Source organism: Octopus sinensis, linkage group LG1 (genome assembly GCF_006345805.1).
Source record: "Octopus sinensis linkage group LG1, ASM634580v1, whole genome shotgun sequence".
Classification (NCBI taxonomy): domain Eukaryota; kingdom Metazoa; phylum Mollusca; class Cephalopoda; order Octopoda; family Octopodidae; genus Octopus; species Octopus sinensis.
This window is the reverse complement of record NC_042997.1, coordinates 54,518,770-54,540,897: the sequence shown is the minus strand read 5'-3', so window position 1 is coordinate 54,540,897 and position 22,128 is coordinate 54,518,770. Positions and strand designations below refer to the sequence as shown.

General features: G+C 33.4%; 2 protein-coding genes across 2 annotated transcripts in view; one reads left to right on the top strand and one right to left on the bottom strand.

The window, feature by feature from the left end:
* LOC115209749 (glycerate kinase-like) overlaps positions 1-3,731 on the bottom strand; it is a 39,642-nt gene extending 35,911 nt beyond the window's left edge. Inside the window, 1 exon segment of the mRNA XM_029778263.2 lies at positions 3,716-3,731. The gene's annotated coding sequence lies outside the window, so the exon portion shown is untranslated.
* Positions 698-21,819, top strand: LOC115209759 (WD repeat-containing protein 82). The gene is made up of 9 exons (XM_029778275.2): positions 698-914; positions 3,417-3,514; positions 10,449-10,515; positions 10,970-11,069; positions 11,194-11,310; positions 12,214-12,369; positions 12,814-12,883; positions 13,339-13,481; positions 18,633-21,819. The coding sequence occupies exons 1-9, from the start codon at positions 754-756 to the stop codon at positions 18,660-18,662; spliced, it is 942 nt and encodes a 313-aa protein (XP_029634135.1). The 5' UTR covers positions 698-753; the 3' UTR covers positions 18,663-21,819.
* The last annotated feature ends 309 nt before the right edge of the window (positions 21,820-22,128 follow it).

Genomic DNA, 22,128 nt, shown 5'->3' with positions numbered 1-22,128 from the left:
AAATCTAAAATTCTTTAAAACTGAATTGATATAAATTCATATGAAATGTATACTAACTGGCAAAAAAAAACTATAGTTGAGAATAAAAGTAGGGGATGGTTGTTTAAAAAGAAATTGAGAGAAATAAGGTTAACACTAAAAACAAATGAATAAATAAACTAAAAATATTAGTTTATTTATTTAAAAGTTTGTATAGCAGAATCTTAAATGATTACATGTGTAATAAAATGTTTTTTAATCTATTGAAAATACAATAGGATACCACTTCGCTGCGAAACAAAAATATTATTTTCTTACCGATGTATTTAAAAATGCGGCATGACGTATTAAGCCGACGAAATATGCCGCAAAAACAAAAATATATTTATTTGGTGAAATTAACAATTAAAAAAAAAAGAAGGAAATTACAAAGCACATAAACAAAAAAAGCGAGGGACTTAATTCTATTCAATCAATGATGACTTGGTACAAGTTATTTATGAACAGGAAGTTCACACCTTATTTACTGCTGAAACTTTAATTGACTTTTATTCTATATTTTTAAAATTATTAATTGGAATTAAAAAGTCGATTCAATCTTTTTTAATTTCTTTCAAAATATTGTGATTTTTGAAAGGTTCCAAAAATAAAAAAATTCTTAGGTTATACATTTAAAAAAATCTTTATCCAATAGTAACATATATTGACTTCAGTACATACTAGAGCTAGCTTCATCCACCATTTTTACGTACTACTAAATGATGCACATGGAAAATGAAGTTGACAGACTCAGTCGTCCGTAAATTTCGCGTGGCCAAAGTGTTTAAGGAGAACAGTGATAAAATAAATAGCATTGACTTTTATGCAAACGGGGAGACACTTATATCGAGCAGTGATGATGAATCCATTGTGATATACGACTGTCAAAACGGAACGTAAGTTGCTCCCTGTAGCTATACTGTGAAAGAGAGAGAGAGAGTGGGTATAAAATGACGTCCTAGTTTATTGTTCTGACTTCCTTTAAATTGGAAAAAGAACTTCACCAAGAACGACCCACAAAGACCGACTTTTATCTTTCAGTAGAAGTAGGAGATGGGAGGGACCTTTTGTCTTATTACAGAATGACCATTCTTGATTGCTTAGTTCATAACAAAATTAGCTACTTTCTTCAGGGACCTTCAATCGGTGAAGAATATTGCAGCTTGTTTTCTCCTCCTTCTAAACCCATATTTTTAAATTTAAATGTTTACTCTTTTGAAGGAGTATTATTTCGATGTAAAATTTACTCGTTGGTTGTTTATTGATCCGGAAGATATGTTTAAATTTAAAATTACGATCGCTCGATCTAATTTTTCTTCCCATGACCGGCGTCGGTTGTGGTTCTGCCAAAATAAGCTTCGAAAAATGGCGGAGACTTAGAATTATCATATCTCTCCATCAAAGATGCACTTTTTTCTTCAGCTTTACTGAGTCATGAGTACCACACCAGTTTATATATTTAAGATTTCTCTCTCCTTTTTGTTTCGATTTAAATGATATTCAGAGCAACCTGGAAGGAAAATATTCTCCTTCATCACAAGCTGTTTAGTAAATATTAAAGTGTTTTTTATTCATTTTTTAAATACTTTTGCCAAGAACAAGTGTCTCTAAAGAGCCTTCATAATGATCAATAACTTAGGAAGCTATTTTTAGCAAATGAAAACGTAATTTACTCAACATTAACTGTTTCATTCACTTAAATAACAGTTGTTCCCTCCACCCATTGATCCGTTCTGTTTACATGCAGTCAAATCTGCTTGTGCTTAGGAGACTGGCGCCAAATATTAGTGTCATTAACATACGCCTTGCACCTCCTTCTCTATTAGCTAGCTTTGTATGCACTTAGCTGTCAATTCTGTGCGCTTAGTATAGATTCAGGAAACCACCTTCATTAATCGTTCGATATTGATAAAATTGTGTCGGTTACGCAGTTTTTTCCTTTCTTTTCATGCTGTTATGCACCGCATGACGAGTCATTCTTTATAGCCACAGAAATGAGAAAAATCTTTTAGTAAATCTCGGGAATGGAAGGTGCTCAAAGAAGTTATTCGTTAGTACGTGGGGTTCCTTTTTTTTTTCTTCCCGAGGGACTTATTTGTAAATCTGATGTTTACAAACGTAGATCAGTAAATATTTTTAGCAGAAAGTAATTTTAAAAAGACAAAAACTGGGGACTGGTTTTTCGGTCCAGACCTGTTTCCTTCCCCTGTAGAAATTAAAACTGTAAATATGTCATCAAAGAATTTTTAATCTACTCTAAATCCGTGAATGTAGTTTTTCGAGAGATACATAGAAAAATAATGTGTATTAAACAAAATTTGATTAATTTATATGAAAATGAACAAATGACTTCAGTTTTTTTTACCCCAAATATGTGCATTCCATCTATAAATACAAAATTATCACATGAAACTAATATGCAAAAATAACAATTTAAAGAATTACTTTGATTCAAGATAATTTTTTTTTAAATCCATTAAAATGGGTATAATTGTTGTGAAACATTGAAACCTGTTTTATTACGAGTGCTCTTAATATTAACTTAGAATCGTAGAGCCATTCTTGAGATAAATTGAAACTATAAAAACAATGCTTATTATAAGTTAAGTTATGTATTGGAAAGAGTTTTTAAAGTTATTCTAATAGTTCGTAAGCTCTAATCTAATTCAAAGAAAAGCCAATAAATAAACTAATTGCACATGGGTGGAAATATACCAAACTAAATGCTAACTCAAGTACTGTCTATGTAGCTCAATGTATTTACGACTTGAGCTTCCGTATAGACTCAACTAATTAATTTAGACATTTCTTCTGTTAAAATACTTGAGTTTTCCAATAAAGAACTAATATTTTACCATGTATAATATAAATGTAGTGTAGAACTATGTATACTAAATCTTTTCTTTAGGTTGTAGACTATATTGAACAGAAGTTGATTCACTTGTATTCACGTGGCTTTAAAATTGGTTGAATTATTTTAATTCAACCTATTTGAATTAAAATTTCTGAATTTAGTTGGATAATCAACAAGTGTAATTATTACCTTAAACACTATACTTTGGTTTCGTCCATGACTTCTTTTCCTTAGCATCTCAAACTGCTGTTCTTCAATTTGGTCTTTGATCCTACAAAACCCTCTTACACACACAGCATGACTATGCCTTTCTGTATGGCCTTTCAAAAGGTTCAGCCCAATGAAGAATTGAAAATGGTTCCTATTTTAATATTGATTGGTACAGTAAGAGTATTTGGATTTGTGGTAATGAGCAATGCCTTAGAAAACTTCCCTAGTTTGCTTTGAATGTCTATTATAGATGGAATGCAAACACCTGTGTTTTATGTAATAAATGTATTGCAATAAATGTTTTTGTATCTAATACTTTTCTTATTCCCTCCAGGCCCAAAAGAACACTAAATAGCAAAAAGTATGGGGTTGATCTCATCCGCTATACACACACCATCACCACAGTATTACATTGTTCTACGAAAGTAGATGGCAAGTATATTCCTAATTATTTCACATTACTATTTTCAAATGTATTTGATTAATTGAAGATATGCGTCAGAAATTGCACTTGCTTTGTTCCATGTTCACAATCACTCAGTCTGCTGAATGAATGTTGTGTTGCTTGAAAAGACTCATATGAAATTAGCTAGCAAAACATTTGGGATGAACCAACAAGCCTAAATGACTTACTGTGACGTGCGTCTTGTTTGGTTTGTAAACCTCCTTTATTACACACATGTGAGAGAACACTTTGAGATATTTTTGGTATCTAACATATGACAGATACTGCGAGCGCTGCTTCTGATTGGTCAATCCATGGTGATGACCCGAGGTCACGGTGTTGGCACTACTTTTGTCATTCATAAGTTACAACTAAACTTCATTCATTACTTTCACAAGCAGGTAGAATGTAGCCATGTAATTAAACAAACATACTATCTTTTTTATACCAGATATCACTTAAAGTCATATACACATAAAATATAAACATTTCTGGTGGTAATTCAATTTTTTGTTGCGTTAAACAGTCATCAGTTATCAGTCATTTCACCTGAAAACTTAGCGCTATAAAGTCGGACTATCTTCCTGCGGCATGACATCTTTTACAGTTACACATTGTGACGTCACTGATGTGAAATCAAGCTGTATTCATGCGCGCTTCAACACGATGTGAAGAATTTAGTTATTGGGTTAATAAAATATGGTCGTTTATTCTTGTGTAATAAATAAAATACCAAACTCATTCCCTATGGATACCGTATTTATTACAACTCGTGGCTTGTAAACGTATCTAACGAGCTTTCGCTCGTTAGATACGTTTACAAGCCACTCGTAATAAATATGGTATCCATAGGGAACTCGTTTGGTATTCTCTATATACACTCTGGTACATAGATACATGAAGAGCTAAGTGGAAGGAAAGAAAGGTACCAGGATTCTCTCAGTAACAGGGAGGAGCACGATACCAATTCTTGTGATCTATGCTGGTTGTCGAGCTGTAGTGAAATATATTGTCAGTTTGCTTTGTTCATTAATCTGTTCATGTTTAATCAGAAATTGTACTTTTGGTGTTGTTTAGCTTCCCTCATGTTAGCAGGGTTATGATCAAAAACATACCTGCCATTACAACCCTGTCTTTTGGTGTAGTGTGTCTAAGACCATATTATCCATTGTCTTTATATTTTATGATGGTGTGGAGGCGCAATGGCCCAGTGGTTAGGGCAGCGGACTCGAGGTCGTAGGATCGCGGTTTCGATTCCCAGACCGGGCGTTGTGAGTGTTTATTGAGCGAAAACACCTAAAGCTCCACGAGGCTCCGGCAGGGATGGTGGTGATCCCTGCTGTACTCTTTCACCACAACTTTCTCTCACTCTTACTTCCTGTTTCTGTTGTACCTGTATTTCAAAGGGCCGGCCATGTCACTCTCTGTGTCACGCTGAATATCCCTGATAACTACGTTAAGGGTACATGTGTCTGTGGAGTGCTCAGCCACTTACATGTTAATTTCACGAACAGGCTGTTCCATTGATCGGATCAACCGGAACCCTCGTCGTAACCGATGGAGTGCTTCCCCATAATATGATGAGAGAGATTTGATTTATATTTCTGGCTTGTACAGTGGCCATGTAGAGGCCTGTCATGTTAGTCATAGCAAGTGGTATGTGACTTTTTTGTTTCTTTGGAATTTATTAGGTATAGCTGACAACTTTGTCCAGGGAAACAATACACCAGGCAGGTGTTTTAGTATGAATTTATGTTGTTTAGGTTCAACTGGAGGACGTAGTGGCATAAGCACCTTGCTACTATTTGGAATGAGGCTGACTTATCTATTTAAAATTATTAAAATTCTGTTTCAATTTTTTTTTTTTTTCTTGATGTTAAACGATGACGACTGTGTGGTCTTCAGATGCATTTAATTTAAAGTAGCTCTTCAAAATTTCACAATGACCAGCACTTTTAATTAAGTTCTCAGTTTGCTTTTTATAGGCTAAATGAATTTACAATATAATTTGAGGAATGCTCTTGTTAATGGTGCTTCAAGTTTGTCTGATTTAAGTAAATGGAAACAAAGTTTTTACAAATAATTATCCAGTAGAATATTTCCTTGCAATAGTTGTTTTAGAACATAAAATCCTGACGAGAAAAATTAACTCACCCAAGAAAGGAAGCTGTAGCCAGCTGCTATGTTGGTAGTGTGTTAGATAATTGTTTGAAGGGTAATGTGTTGTGTTTAAGGCCAAGCCACATTACCTAGCCATAACTGCGAATAGGTTGTGGGTGCATTTTATAAGTCTAAGGGCTTAGAAGGCTGTTTTGTATTACAGTTCATCTCATGAAATTCACTGCAATTAGAAATCCTTTACCAGGTAAATATGCTTAACTATATTAGGAATTTCTACAATATATGATAGAATCTCATTTTGCTGAAAGCAGATTTAAGGTATACTTTTGCTACAATTTAAACGCCTAATTTTGTTTTTCTCTATCTGCCCATGTGGTAAGAAGTCTACTTCCTAACCATATGGTTCCAGGTTCAGTCTTTCTGTGAGACACCTTGGGCAAATGTCTTGTTGTATAATCTCAAGCCAACTAAAGCCTTGTGAGTGGATTTGGTTGACAGTAACTGAAGGACGCTCATTGTATATATGTATGTCTGTGTTTGTCCCCAACTGTTGTTGGTGTGTTTATGTCCCCGTAGCTTAGTAATTCAGCAAAAATGACTGATAGAATAAGTAGAGGTTTAAAAAAATAAAGTACTGGGGTTGATTCATTCAACTAAAAATTCTTGGGGCAGTGCCCCTGCATGACCACAGTCTAATGACTGAAACAAATAAAAGATAAAAGATGTCTGCTATTCATTTAGCTGTATTTTCTGTTACAAAAGTTTTATATGTTTGAGTGGTTGACTAAATTTTTTGTGGTATTTATGTTCTGTGTTCAAATATGGCTGGGCTTGAATTCAACATTCATCTATATCTCCTTCCTACAGATGTCTAGATTTGTACCAAAGTTATAAATCCATATATATATATATATATATATATATATATATATACATAATTAATGATATCAGGGTAATAAAGATTATAAAAATTTTTACTATCAGTGGCCTAACATATAGAAAAATTAGTCAATAGACTATATATTATTCATATAAAATGCAGTGTACGTTTCAACATATTAAGAGGTATCCATCATAGGACTCCCTTACACTTAGATGGTAAATGTTTTTATTTTTCATTCTCTTCGAGAATTTATCCCTAATTAGTGGTTTGGACTTCAGCTGTTCTTTCTAGTGTAAGGGAGTCCTATGATGGAAACCTCTTAATGTGTTTAAATGTACACTGTATTTTATATATACACACATATGGGTGACGGTGGGGGGTAGCTTTTTTTCTAAACATGTTCTACTTAAAACATGATTGTGCTAGTTTTTTTTAATCAAGATTTTTTTATTATTTGTATTTATTATGAATGTTTTCTACAGTTCATTTGAAGCAACAAAGTTCTTAAATATATTTAGCCAAGACCATCATAGTTTATCACCTTGATAAGTGATTGTAGTTGCAGTCATCAGTTGCAATGGGGTTTGTGCTTTGCTAGTGGCAGGTTTATCATTTTTATAGTTGGTTTTTCTTTTTATAGAGGTACCCTGAAACTAGCAAACCCTAGTCACTCCCTGACTACTTCAACAGTTTGTCATGAAAACATAATATCCAAAGTAGGGGTGGGTAAAAAAAAGTTCAGGGAACTATTACCTCTTGATAATAAAAGGCTTCTCTCTCCAAGTGTAGAGCAGAAAGTATGATGCTTGTGTACAAAATATGATGGTGCATAATGCTGTGTGTGTGGCTCGAAAGAAATTAGATGCTCTACTGAATGTGTGATATCCGGTGGAATGACAATATATGTGAGCTGTAAGAAATAGGGCAGAGGATTCATAGTGTAGAAAAGAGAAGCTTTCTCAGACTTGGATATGTGATGCATTTGAAAGAGAACAAATATATGAAAAAGAGTCTTGTGATCCAAATGAACGGAACCTGCAGAAAGGTAGATGTAGGAAGAAGTTTTGATATTTAATCACAGAATAATAGGTCTCACAAAGACATTGACAAGGGACTGTAACAATTGGAGAGACTGTAAAGTAGTACAACAAAGCAACCCACTATTGAAAAGCAAACATAAAGAAGCAATGATTAAAGATTAAGCAATCCAAGTGTACAAAGCCTGTAGAACTCGTGGAAAGAAGTTGTGAGGGATGATCTTGGGGTTTTTCAACATCACAAAGATGACAAGGGATCACAGCAAGTATGATACACCATACTGGAGATTAGACATAAAATGATAATGATGGTGTATATATATTAGATTAATCTAATTAATTATTGAATTCTCAGAGACGAAACAATTTTTTTAAACGAAAAGTCATATGTGAATCAACTTCTTATGCCCAACATTTCTCTCAGGGCACTTACACTCTGTTGTGTGTGCACACTGACATTACACATCCAGCGGATCATGCTAGCTTCATTTCTTTAGAGCCTATGTATGTCTTCAGCAGTCACGGCCCATGTTTCACTGCCATGAAGCATGGCAGTTCATACACATGCATCACACAATCTACCTTTCACTCTGAGCAAGAGACCCTTTGTCACCAGTAGGCTATTCTTATTCTAGTGGTAATGCTCTCTGAGCATCCACCCCCCACCCATCCCCTCTACAGACTTGGTCACCTAGGTAGTGGAAGCTATCAACTACTTCTATATTTTCCCACTGGCATGTTATGGGATCTGTTTTCTGAGCATCTGTGGTGTTTAGTGCCCCTGTGCATCTGCCGCACACAAAAACGGATTTGCTAAAAGTGATTCAAATGGCACCTGTGTATAAAAAATATCAATATATTTAACTGGAATGGTTGTGGCAGTGTGAGCTAGTAATCTAAATGGATAGCATATGAGTGTCATGCTATGAGTTAGTTAAGAGATACTACTTGGGGTTTTAAGCAGTTCACATGTGAATAAAGGAAATTTTATAAGGTGAGTTGTATCATCTGAGATCAGATGATACAAAGTAAAAAAATGAAAAGGTGTGTGTGCATATTTACAGTTTTATATGAGAATATTAAAGTGATTGTTCAGTATGTGCTAACTGAGAAGTAACTTCTAGTATGTGTGTTTATACTTTACTAATTATACCTCTAAATACATAGCATGCTTTCAAATAGTGACAATTGCATGTTCACTTGGTATTGCCAGTATCCATCTAGATGATGAGCATAGAATCATAGTATAAATTTAAGGGTGTAGTTCCTTAAATATAAATACACACTTGTACTTCAACACTCATGCCTCATCATCTGGCAATTTCTGCAACTGGGCTGATTCTATATTGCGATAATTTTCATTTTTCTTTTGAACTCAAAAGTGTAACATCAAGTCTGAGAAACTCCACTCTATATACTATAGGTTCATGCTTGTATTACTCATGAGAGGTTGCACCACTAAATGCTATTGCAATTGGCTTGTTCCAAAAGAGTTTAACTTCCATGATGCTATCACATCAACACTCAAAATACAGTGTCAATAACAGTAGCAATACAGACACACAACACTTATGTTGTTTTGTAAACAGAGGTGAGAAAAAGTAAATAATAAAAAGGATAACTAGATAAATATATATTATAAAAATTTAGTTAAAAAGTTGTTTCTTGAGAAGCAGATTGAGATTACTTTTAATTGCTGCCTCACAGTTGGTAGGCAATTTCTGAACATGTTTTGTTCTCAAGACAAATAATGGCATGTGGACTTAACTGCACAAGCTAGGAATCTACTCATAAAACTTGAATTATTAATTATTGCCTCTTTTGAATCGTATTTTAACTCTAACAGTATATCTAAAGAGAGCTGAAGCGAGATCCTTGAGGAAAACTCAAACTTTTTTTTCTATGGTTAAGAAGCTCACTTTGCAATCACGTGGTTTTAGGATCAGTCCCATCATGTGGCACCTTGGGCAAGTGTCTTCTACTATAACCCGAGGCTGATCAAGTCCTTGTGAGTAGCTTTAATAGACAGAAACTGTGGAATTCTATTATCATCATTATTTATCATCCCTTTTTCCATGCTGACATATCAGATGGTTCAACAGGAACTAATGATCCAGAGGGCTGCATTGAGCTCAAATGTCTGCTTTGGTATGGTTTCTACAGCTGGATGCCCTTCTTAATGTCAACTACTTTTACAGTGTGTACTGGGTGCATTTTTCATAGCACCAGCTATGAAGTCACCAACTGCTCACAAGACAATATCCTTCAACTGAGTGTGGTATAGTATTGAAAGATGTGAAAGTATAATAGAGACAGGAACAGGTGTCTTTCTGAGAGGTTGAATACATGTCTTCCTCAGTTGGAAAGAGGGGAGGGCACACCCTCAAGGTACAAGGTCAATATGAGAGAAAAAGAGCAGGTATTGAAGATATCTAGTATTGGTTTGTTTATGTCTCATAATGTAGCAGTTCTGCAAAAACAGACTGATAGAGTAAGTACCAAGCTTAATAATAAAATAAGAACTCTGGTTAATTTGTTCACCTAAACCTTTCAAAATGGTTCCCTAACATGGCTGCAATCCAATGATTGAAGCAAGTAAAAGATAGTACATTTTATGATGAAAATACACATTAATTTTGGAAGAATAATCAAGTTTTCAAATGGAAAGACTGGTTTCTGGATTCTTAGATTGTGGTTAACTCCACCAATTTACCATAGACAGGTGCTTAGAAGTAGTCAGGTTATTTGACATGTTGGTCCTAGTTTGACAACTGTTTAAAATTTAATTTAGTTTTTTAACAATAAGATCTTATTGATTTCATGTGACTGATGTGTCAGTGTGTAGAATTATTTATCTAAATACCAGTTTTTCTTCTTCAGATACAATCAGATACTTATCACTCCATGATAATAAGTACATCAGATATTTTCCTGGACATTCAAAAAAGTAAGTAAACACTTAAATTTTGAAGTTATATTTAATTTGTTTAATGATAGTAACTATTTAAGGTAGTTTAACCCATTAGCATTCAAACTGACCATATCTGGCCAAAATATTTTGCTTCTTTTATGTTCAAACTGGCCAGATCCAACATTTCACAATTTTACAGTGTCATAGTAAAAATGAACAATCACAGCATTGAAATTTCAAAGCTATGAGATAATGTATGATTAATTCAAGACAATGTGAATAAATAAGCATTAGATTTGACAGAGTAATCTGAATACTAATTGGTTAAATTATAATGAGGAAATTTTTAATTAGTTATAAATGTTATTGCAGTAATTTTCAAGTAAATAATTTATGTAATACTTAAGAAGTACTAAATATTTGTTTCCAATAAAATTGCATTTTTAAATTCTCTATATTGCTCATATGTGGTTTTCTTTTATTGTATTAGGGTAGTTACATTATGTATGTCTCCAATAGACGACACGTTCCTTTCTGGCTCATTAGATAAAACGATTCGTTTGTGGGATCTGCGTTCTCAAAACTGCCAGGTAGTGTTTACACATTTTTTGTTTTTCTTTCTTTCTTATTCAGTCTTGTTTATTATTTCCATTAGAATTTCACAACTCTGATTTAATTTGATAAATTAATTATTAATTTTTAATTATTTTTCAGGGATTAATGCACTTACCAGGTCGGCCTGTTGCAGCATTTGATCCTGAAGGTTTGATATTTGCTGCTGGCATTAATTCTGAGTGTGTCAAGCTGTATGATCTTCGATCATTTGATAAGGTGATTAACATTTAATTATTTGTTGATCAAGTTTGTGCTAGAAGTACTACTAACTTTATAAATTGTTTTTGTTTTTTTTAATTCAAGTAATTATTACTTAAGAATTCTGTATATCATCATCATCCATCTGTTTTCCATGCTGGCATGGGTTGAACGGTTTGACTAGTGCTGCCCAGCCAGAGAGCTGTTCATGCTCCAGTTGTCTGTTTTGACATGGTTTCTATAGCTGGATACCCTTCCTGATGCCTATCACTTTACAGTGTGCTGAGTGCTTTTTACATGCTACCAATATGAGTGCTTTTACATGGCACTGACACCTGCAAGATAAAGGTCTCTCAGCTGGGAGTGGGAGTGGGGGCATGGTTATAAAAGACATACCCTTATGTAGTTGGATGAGGAGAGATGTGTGAAGAAGTGCCACTCCCAGGAATCTGGGAGTGTGCTTGAGGAGACCTGTTGAGTCAAGTACATCAACATAAAAAAAAAAGTCAAATGGAAATTGTAGTTGTGATATTCATGCCAGTGGCACGTAAAAAGCACCATCCGAACCTGGCCATTGTCAGTACCGCCTTGACTGGCGTCCGTGCCGGTGGCATGTAAAAAGCATCAACTGATCGTGGCCGTTGCAGCCTCCTCTGGCTCCCGTGCCAGTGGCACAAAGAAAGCACTCATTACACTCACGGAGTCGTTGGCATTAGGAAGGGCATCCAGCTGTAGAAACACTGCCAGATCAGACTGGAGCCTGGTGCAGCCTCCTGGCTTCCAGATCCCGGTCGAAACGTCCAACCCATGCTAGCATGGAAAACAGGTGTTAAACAGTGATGATGATGATAGAACTTAGCTATGGTAAACAAACACAACCAAGAAATGCCATTAATATTTCTGCCGTTCTATTATTTTCAGGGTCCCTTTACAACATTCAAATTGAATCAGGATAAGGACTGTGATTGGACTGGTATGAAATTTAGTCCTGATGGTAAATTAATTCTGATTTCAACTAATGCTCAAGTGATTCGCTTGATAGATGCTTTCCAAGGAACTCCTTTGCACACATTCACAGTAAGTGTGATCTCTTTTCATGTACTTTTACCATTCCTCTAACTATTACATCTTGCAAACAATTCCTTTTATATTCTAAGCAAAATACTAACTTTAAGTATTGTCATTAGAGGAAAATAATTGATATAGAATTTTACTTTTGTTGTCAAGAATATTTTTTAAAACTAGGCTGTTGAAAAGATTATGCTTTTATATTTCTTAATATATTATGTTGTCTATTTGTATTTGAATATTTTAATATAACTTTTGACTTTGCTTTGTTACTTTCCTAAAGCATAGGTTTCTAAGAATCAGGAGAGTAGGATAAATAAGGATACTACTGAAAAGAATCAAAATATATTTTAAGGATCATCCTAACTAATTGCTACCAACCATATTAATGTATTCAGTCATTGAAATATTGTATTGATATCTCATGCAATTTGTATGTAAATTTCTTTTTAGGGACACATTAATAACAAAGGAATCCCATTAGAAGCTTCTTTCAGTCCAGATTCTCAGTTTGTTTTTTCTGGTGAGTAACAACTAATCTGTCTACAGTGCTTATGACATTTTGTCAAAAGCAATGTTGAAGGGATGTGCTTTTATGAGTACATAATGAAAATTTGAAAATTATTCTAAAAAATCAGCTCTATATTTAGAGCATCATTACATGGATGTAAAAAGGATTATATGCCATAATTAGATGTCTCAATAAATGCATTTACTTGTAGAGAAATGATACTTGTTAGAAATGCTATTTGTTAATTATCTTTTTATTATTAATGGTTCTACAAAATTAATAAAATTTAGATCTAAAGTATTTTTAATGAATTGCTTATATTGTTGCTTTAGCCTTTTTGGTTTTCAAAATATTGTAAAAGAAATCAATTCATTTTAGTATATTTTAAACCCTACTTGTAAATTTATTTTAAAAATATTTTGTTGTAAAATATCCATTTTCTTTTTTCTTTTCCAATTTATTTTTAGGATCTACCGATGGTAAAATCTATTGTTGGAGCACAGAAACAGGCAACAAAATTGCCATGCTCAGTGCTGACCATCCAGGTCCAGTTCAATGTGTCCAGTTCAACCCTAAATATATGATGTTAGCGACGGCATGTACAAACATGGTAAGTACAGCTGTGTTATTTTGCATGTTTCTTATCAAAATAGTTTCTGAATTATTTCCCAAATTTGTTGTGTTTATATGTCAATTAATCCTTGGCATAGTGGCATTATAAGTAAGAATGAATTACTGTTAGAAATAAATGTTCATGTGTGTTTGTGAGTGAGAGAGAGAGGTGGGGGAGCAACAGCACAACATCAGTTCTGTTTGGGAAATCACCTTGAAAAGTAGGAAGTGAATTGGTAAAAATTCGATACAATGCAGTCAGTGCAAGCAGTGGGTACACCAAAAATGTGGGATCTCTAGTAAGCTGACGGATAACTAGAACTTCTCATGTGATAGATGTTCAATGAGGGAAGGTTTACTGAGGATCTAGCACTGTAGGTAGTTGTAGTAAAAATATAGTAGAGCAGAGGGAACAAGTTCAAAATGCTGTTTTGCTTCTATTGCAACTAGGGGAGATAGTAATGGTAATTGCTGATGTAAAGTATAAAAATTAAATGAATCAAAACTATACGTTTAATATTTTAGTAAACTTGCTCTACCTTAGCACAATTTGCCAATATGGAATTTTATTTTACTTATAAAATGAATAAGTCTATTTGGAAGTTTTCCATCTCATTTGTTATTTTTACAACTAATTACTACTCTATTGGTTTAATGTAATTGTTACTGAGTGGGATCATGTACAAATATTGTATATTGGTAATATACATTGCTTGTCCATTGCTTTCTTGTAAAAAAAAACCCTTAGTACTCTGCCCTCCCTTTTATTGACTATTTAGTTAGTACTGGGAAAAATACCCAGCTGACAGAAATTAGTTACAACAATTTCTCTAAAAATACAAATTTTTGCAACCATCCAATCCATGTTAGCAAAAAATAAGGATGAAATACACAATCATCATCATCATTGTTTAACGTCCTCTTTCCATGCTGGCATGGTTTGGATGGTTTCACTGAGGACTGGCAAGCCAGGAGGCTGCACCAGGCTCCAATCTGATCTGGATGCTCTTCCTAACACCAACTACTCCAAGACTTTAGTGGGTGCTTTTTACGTGCCACCGGCAAAGGGGCCAGTCAGAAGGCACTAACATCAACCACACTCAAATGGTACTTTTTACGTGTCACTGGCACTGGCCCCACTTGAATGGTGATTTTTATGTGCCACTGGCACATTTAAGAAAAAGAATAAATCAAATAGAAATATTGCTTTCAAATTTTGGCACAAGGTTGGCAATTTCAGGGGAAGGGGTAAGTCAATTGCATTGATCCCATACCTGGTACTTATTTTATCAACCAGGAAAAATAAAAGGCAAAGCCAACCCTGGTGGCATTTGAACTCAGAACGTAAAGTCAAGAAATGCTGCTAAGCATTTTCTCTGCCATCTCACCACCTGAAATCAGATAGAAATATTAACAGAAAAGTATTCTTATTGTCATGTAGACTTCTTCCTTAACTGTAATTTGAGGGGGTTGTTTGTTTTTTTTACCCTGTGCAAATGAGGTGTACTGTATAACTCACCATCTTGTCTCAAAAAGCATTTTATAGTTTCCTTTCTCAGGATAATGAAAATACTGAAATAAATCATTATTTACATTTGACAGATATTTGTTCTCATCTTGTTTGTTGTTAACACGTTTTGGCTGATATAACCTCCAGCCTTCATCAGGTGTCTTGGGGAAATTTTGAACCTGGGTTCTCATTCTTTAGGTATTTTCGATGTTGCTGTTATTATTCAGGTCACTGCCTGGAATTGAACTCAGAATCTTGGGGCTGGTAGTCTGTGCTCTTAACCACTACACTATATACCCTTGAATTTTAGGGCTTATAAATCTAATATTTTCCTATCCTTCATTACCAGTTCCTATATGCTATTCATATCTGCACTCAGTCCGTTTAGGAGGTTGTTGTGTCCAGCATATGTGCTGCTTCTTTTAGTTTCCGTATTTTCCAGTGGTTCTATGTCTATTATTTTAACTTCATCCCACAGGAGGATGAAGTTAAAATAATATACATGATCAGTTATACCCGATTTATCAATATCTCCTCATGTTACAGCTTTGTGATGTTCGTCTACCCTTATTTCGAGGGGGCGGCATGTTTCGCCTTTATATAACCTACCACAGCTGCATGGGAGTACACGCAGTTTTTGGTCCATATTCTCTTCTATTGGTGGTTTTACCCAAAGGAGATATTTGCAAAGTGTTGTATTACTCAGATGTCATATGGGCCACATATCTTTTTCGGAGAAGCCTTTTACATCGGGTAGACAGTTTATTGGTTTCGTCCTCTCTTTTCTTCATAACTGGGGTAGTTGTCGCTCAATAGATTGTTATTGAGCTTGGTTATTTCTTTGTGGTGGATATCACGATCACTACTTATATTCTTTGCTCGATGTTTTAGGCACTGAGCAATTCCTCTCTTTACACTGTGTGGATGGGAATTGAAATTAAGGTATTGTTGAGTGAAGGTCGTCTTGCGGTATACAGATGTCTTGAATCCATACTTGGTGCATGTTATTAATACGTCCAGGAATGCTAGCTGATTGTCTTTTTTCCTTTTCCATTGTGAACTGTATGGATGGCTTTATTGAGTTCACATGATCTAACAGCATTTGGACATCTTCCTGGTGGGGCCAGAGAATAGAGGGGTCATCATCATATCGCAGCCATAGGGTTGGTTTTAGTGGTGTTGATCCTAAAGCCAAATTCTCAAAGTATTCCATGTATTTATTGGTGATAATGGCGAACCCATAGCTAAACCCTCTTCTTGTCGATATATATCAGTGTCCATTCTGAAATAGGGTGGTTTCTACACAGAAAGTCAACATTCCATCAAGTTTCTTATTGGTATACTAGTACATTCTTTTAGATGGGTGTCTGTCACTAGTTTTTCTTGAATCACCGATAGTGCTTCACCAGTGACCTGAATAATAATAATAATAATAATGACAACATTGAAAAATACCTTAAGAATGAGAACCCAGGTTCGAAATTTCCCCAAGACGTCTGATGAAGGCTGGAGGGTATATCAGGCGAAACATTGTGCTAACAACAAACAAGATGAGGACAAATATCCATCAAATATAAATAATGTACATAATTCCTCATCTCTTAAATACAGGGATTTTACGATAGATGATACAGGCATTTATATTTCTGACGTCAACAATAGTATACTGTAATCAAAGGGAAAGAAATTATGTAAGCAAATGGAGTGGTCAATGTTACACTATAAATAATACCAGGAAGAAGCAAATATTTTGTTTCTTTGCTGTTAATATTTTAATTCTTTGTTGCATGTATTCATATTTTATACAGCTTCTCTTTTACTTTCTTTCACTATTTGTGTGCATTACATTTTACTCAAAAATACTATATTATTTTAAAATTATTCATTATTGAATGATAATTTAACAAGCAAATCCTAAACTTTCATGAGGCATGATGACACTATCATTATATTTTCAAGTATGCGATTACTTCTACAGTATTTAGTCTGTAAATATTGCTGAGAATTTTGTTGTCTTGATAAAATTCAAGCATTAAGAAGTATTTATTTATGAGGTGCATTATTTACCTCAAGAACCTAAGTAGGATGTTTGTGTTATTCAGATGTATGGGGTTGTAAAAGGAAATGAGTCATAAAACTCACTAATTTATGGGAGAGAGGAGAATAAAGAAATTTTGTGGCCAAAATTCCTTTTGTATTCACACCTTAAATGGAATAATATTGCTTCAAGTAGGATTTGAAACTTAACTTTAAGGTGTTTGCCTTTTGCTATATGTCACTGACTAGTTAGTTGCCCTGCTCTAGCAAAATAATTCTGTGAGCAGGGTGTTTTTTTTTATGTACAAACATGAATATAATCAAATCAAATCAAATCCTAGCAGTGGTGGAATTTGAATTTAGAAAGAAAAAAATATTAACTAGACACTGTATAAATATCTGATCAGAATATTTACACCCTTTGTGGTAACTGAATAATAAAAATAATAATACTAAAAGTTGTAATCCCAGTACTCTTAATTCTTACTTCTAACTTAATTCTATACTTCTAACCAAAATACATTCCTTATGCATTTCAGTTAAATTTTATAATAATCATGAATTTAGACTGGTTTCATAAAACAACTTTTTTTTTATTTAATGTGATGTTTGGAACACAATTTAACTAAAGGTTCTTAACCAAATCTAAAATTATTTAAATTCTGTTTGAACACCACCAAAGAATAAGTCCTAGGGTCGATTTGTTTGACGAAAGGCGGTGCTCCAGCATGACTGCAGTCAAATGACTTAAACAAATAAAAGAATATACATATATGTATAGAAGTAAAAACTACTGCCGTCACTAACAACCACGAAAGAATGGAAAGCAGATTAACCTCAGTGGGATATGGACTCAGAGTGCAGAGAGCAAAGCATTCTGTTTACCAATCAGTCCTGTTCTCTCTCTCTCTCTCCCCTATGGTAAAAGACACTTGCCAAGGTGTCATGCATTGGGATTCTACCTGAAACCACATGGTTAAAAAGTAAGCTTCCCTCCCAACCATATGGTTTAGCATTCAGTTCCACTGCATTCCACCTTCAGCCATTGTCTTCTTTTAGAGCCCCAGGTTGACTAAGGCCTTGTGAGTGGATTTGGTAGAAGAAATTAAAAAGAAGCCCATTATATATATGAGCATATATGTGTGTTTGTGTACCTTGTCTTGACATGTGGTGGCTGTAAAACAAGCATCACCATCATACAGGTGAATTTTCCCGTTTCTAATTTTCCATAAAAATACGTCTGACCATAGGGAATGTGTGTGTGTGTGTGTGAGAGAGAGAGAGAGAGCATGCATGAATGTTCCTATTCTATGTAAACAATATGCCCTGTAGCTCTGCACTTTCAAACCCAATGGAAAAAGTGGGGAAAAATTCTGTACTTCAAAATCAGAATAGGATTGATAAGAGGAAGGATATCTGTGAAAATAGTCTCAATAATTTTTGATCTAATCCATTGCCAGTATGGAAAACCAGACATAAAACATGAACAAATGAACACAGAGATATTTGCTTTTAATTGCTTGCAGTTATGTCTAATTTGAAGTTGGTAATTCTCATAAATATTTTTTTTTTTAAATATTCATGTATTAAATGTATTTTCAGGCTTTCTGGCTGCCGTATGTAGATGAGTGAAATATGACAGATACAAGAAAGATTTTTAGCCCAGCTTTAATCCAGCAATGACAGGCAACAGCTACCAGCACCTTCAGAACAGATGTACATAAAAATTCTCACATACTTCAATTATCATTTAACTTCATTCACCATTAGTGTTGTTTTTGGCTGTTAAGTCTCGCAAGAGACTAATTCTGGACTTTCTTATTTCTTGTTGCTCTCACACTTGCTAGAGCTGAATATTGAACTCTAAGTTGAATGGTCTCTTCATTGTTGTCGAACAAATATCCATCTTCCTTTACATGCGCCATCTTAGTTGTTCAGTAGCAGCTGCTAGGTGCACTGAGCACCTTCTATAACCCTGTGTGGTGTCCCCTTGCTATCCTGATTATTCTTTGCAGTTTCCTTTTTGGAAATAAATGTAATATGTGTGTACTGATTTCTTTTCTAATAATCATTATTTTTAGTTTCATAACATCTCTTGGTTGTATGATCAGTTTGATTCTGATGGAAGAGTGCACAGCAAACTAGTGATTATCTGAAGGTAGCTATGCGTTGAACTGCCTTGATCTCTGTAAAGTCTATTATATAGACAGGAGATTATTGTACTGTTATGATTAGTTTCTGTATTGTATGATTCACACCGTCATTCATTACATTACATACCAGTAGACATCATTTATTCAGCATTATTCTACTAACTATATTAAGCATTTAGAAATATTAACAAAAAGTGTAAAGGAAATAACACCAAGATTAAAAATCAGTCTTTTGTGATAGTGACATGTGGATCATTGCTTGAACAATATAGTTGGAATAATTCACCCTGCTATTTTGACCTTTAGGTTTTGGTAAAGTAAAACTTCAGATGGTTTGTCTTACATTAGTTGACTGTGATTGTGCAGTGGCTAGGTTACTGTAAATTGTAGACTTAATTTATTTTACCTGTGATTGAAATAGACATAAAGTTTTTTTTTTCTTCTTATACAGTATTTATTCTCAATAAATATTTAAGACAAATCTACTTAACTCTCTTTATTACTTAGGTACTTTTATTATATAGATAGTAGTAACTTACATTTATCTTCAATATTAATTTTCTTGTAACTTCAATCCAGTTGGTCTTTTCTCTGTTGAGAGTTGGGGGGTTCATTACTAACCAATATCTGGGTAAATAGTTAGCCCCTATGGCACTGATCCACAAAAGAAGGCAATACTGAACACAGTCCATTATCTGAAACGGGGCTATGGCTATATCATTTTCTCTTGTGTAGCATATTTAAATTGTAGTATATATTTTAACATTAAAAGTAAAGCTTTTTGAAAAGTAACTATTTCTCTTTCAAATTAGTAAAACAAAATATTTAGAAATATTTATCCACAAGTTGTTGATATAATCTTTATTCCTGTATTTCTCTTTAGCTTGTTGACTCTACTCTATTAAACACCATATAGTTAATAACTTAAAGTATTTTGCTATTATAATTCAATTCATTTGTTAGAAGATAGCTTATTTTCAAAATCTACAGTTCGAATTCTTAACTTCAGTTTGAAACATTTCTATTCAAAACATAGTAATGCACTGTCAAGTTTTATATGTAATAGACAAATAAGACTTTCATATAGTGAATTAAATAGGTTACTAGATCTAGAGATTTTATTTTCAAGTGGAGCAGGACAATAAGTAGCTTTTTTTTTTTTTTTTATCTTCAAATTTATTAGATGTATTATATCTGATTGAAATGTGCTTTCTATTATACTAATCTAAAACCTTACACTCACCTTTCTGTGCTTTTTATTCTGGTCTTTTAAAACTTTTTGCAAGTATTAATGTAATCAGTTGACTCAGAGCAAATAAGGAACAACCAATATTAGTGCATGAATTGTATATCCCAATCACTATTAACCACATCTAAACACTATGTATCTAAATTTTCTTAATTAATTTTGATATATACTTGAATCTCACATACAATTATTTTTTCAACCAGAATAATGTCTGGAAACATTCTGAAATGTATAAAAGAGTTTTCTAAGACTAAAATTGTTTCTAATAGGGTAGCCATTTTGGTATCCAAGGTTCAATTTATATTCAAATTTTGCTAGAAGGAAGAAAAATTATGTTAAGTTACAAATTGTTTTTTGGCAAGTGTGCTAATAATAAAAGTTAATATTATAATACTAATATCAGATGTTTGTAAGTATTACATTTTCTCAGGTTTTTTTTTTTATATTCAATCAAATCTTTTTGATTGTATTTTAAAGTTAAACTCCTTTAAACTACTTGAAATATCACATTTTTTGTTGGTGATGGAGGAAGTGTAATTCTTTTGGGGGGAAAAAAACTTAATATTTTAGCAGAGCAAATTTGAGTTTTCTTAGGAATTATTTTCTCTTTAAACTTTTGAAGATTTTATTGTCTGCAATTTATAATTACTCATATTGAGAAGTTTAATTTGAAACTACAGCATTCCCACCCTCATGGGATCGTTTGAAAGATATACTTTTATACTCCTGACTTGACAGAGTTTATGTGCTTTCAGTAGTTTTACTTTAATCATTTTTTAATTATGCTCAAAGATAAACAAATTTAGTTTCATTTGTTAGTTTTAGTTTCTAATCATTTAAATTAATAGTTTTAGAATTATCTTCTTCAGTCAATATTTTTATAGTTGATAAGTTAATGTAACCATTTTCAACAGCTATTTGAACATTTTACTGTGATGTGTCAAAAGTGGTTTAGTTTTATTGTATTCATTGATTGAATTTTTAGGTTTTACTTAAACTTTTTATCAAGCTCACAATATCTTTTTAGTTTTACAACTTGTTTAGTGATTCCAATATTTCTGATAAATGTTGTATTTATTACCTCTGATGTGCTACACTTTGTGGCTAAAGCAAATGGCAAATTTTTGTTCTATATGGCTTTATAATATAGCATTTAAATGATGCTGAATGTATATTTTCTAGCACTGTTCTTGAATTTTGCCACTGTCTTCCTTTCATGTCTTAATATAATACCATCTGAGGAAGAGGCATGTTCTTATGACTTAGGTGTTCAGTGTTGTCTGCCATAGATACCTATGCATGTCATACTAATATGTATAGGAAGCAATTTCTCACATTTTATTCCCCCATTCATATTTCAATTTTGTAATAAAATTAAAGAAAAAAATCTTTGTTTTTTTTTTGGTTCTCTTATTTTATTTCTGCTGTCTTTCTTTCAGTAATCTAAAAGTAGCAAACTAAAATAGACTATTATCCAGTGGCTAAAGACATGAGTTTGACTCCCATTATTAGCAGTATGTTATGTTCTAATGTTGGAGAAATTATATCACCCAAAATACAGAAACTAATGAATAGATACTATATTTAATTCATAGACAGAAGGAAAAAAACACTTTAAATGCTAAGTTTGTCAGATTACTAATTAGAAAAAAATAGCATTAATGCTATCTTTTGCATAAAGGTATTTCTTATTTAC

What these genes read in the sequence shown, in the direction of transcription:
- LOC115209759 (XM_029778275.2), top strand. Translation starts at nt 754, where the DNA reads ATGAAGTTGACAGACTCAGTCGTCCGTAAATTTCGCGTGGCCAAAGTG. An exon ending in TACGACTGTCAAAACGGAAC is followed by an intron (nt 915 to 3,416) that starts GTAAGTTGCTCC and finishes TATTCCCTCCAG; the next exon opens with GCCCAAAAGAACACTAAATA. An exon ending in CGACGGCATGTACAAACATG is followed by an intron (nt 13,482 to 18,632) that starts GTAAGTACAGCT and finishes ATGTATTTTCAG; the next exon opens with GCTTTCTGGCTGCCGTATGT.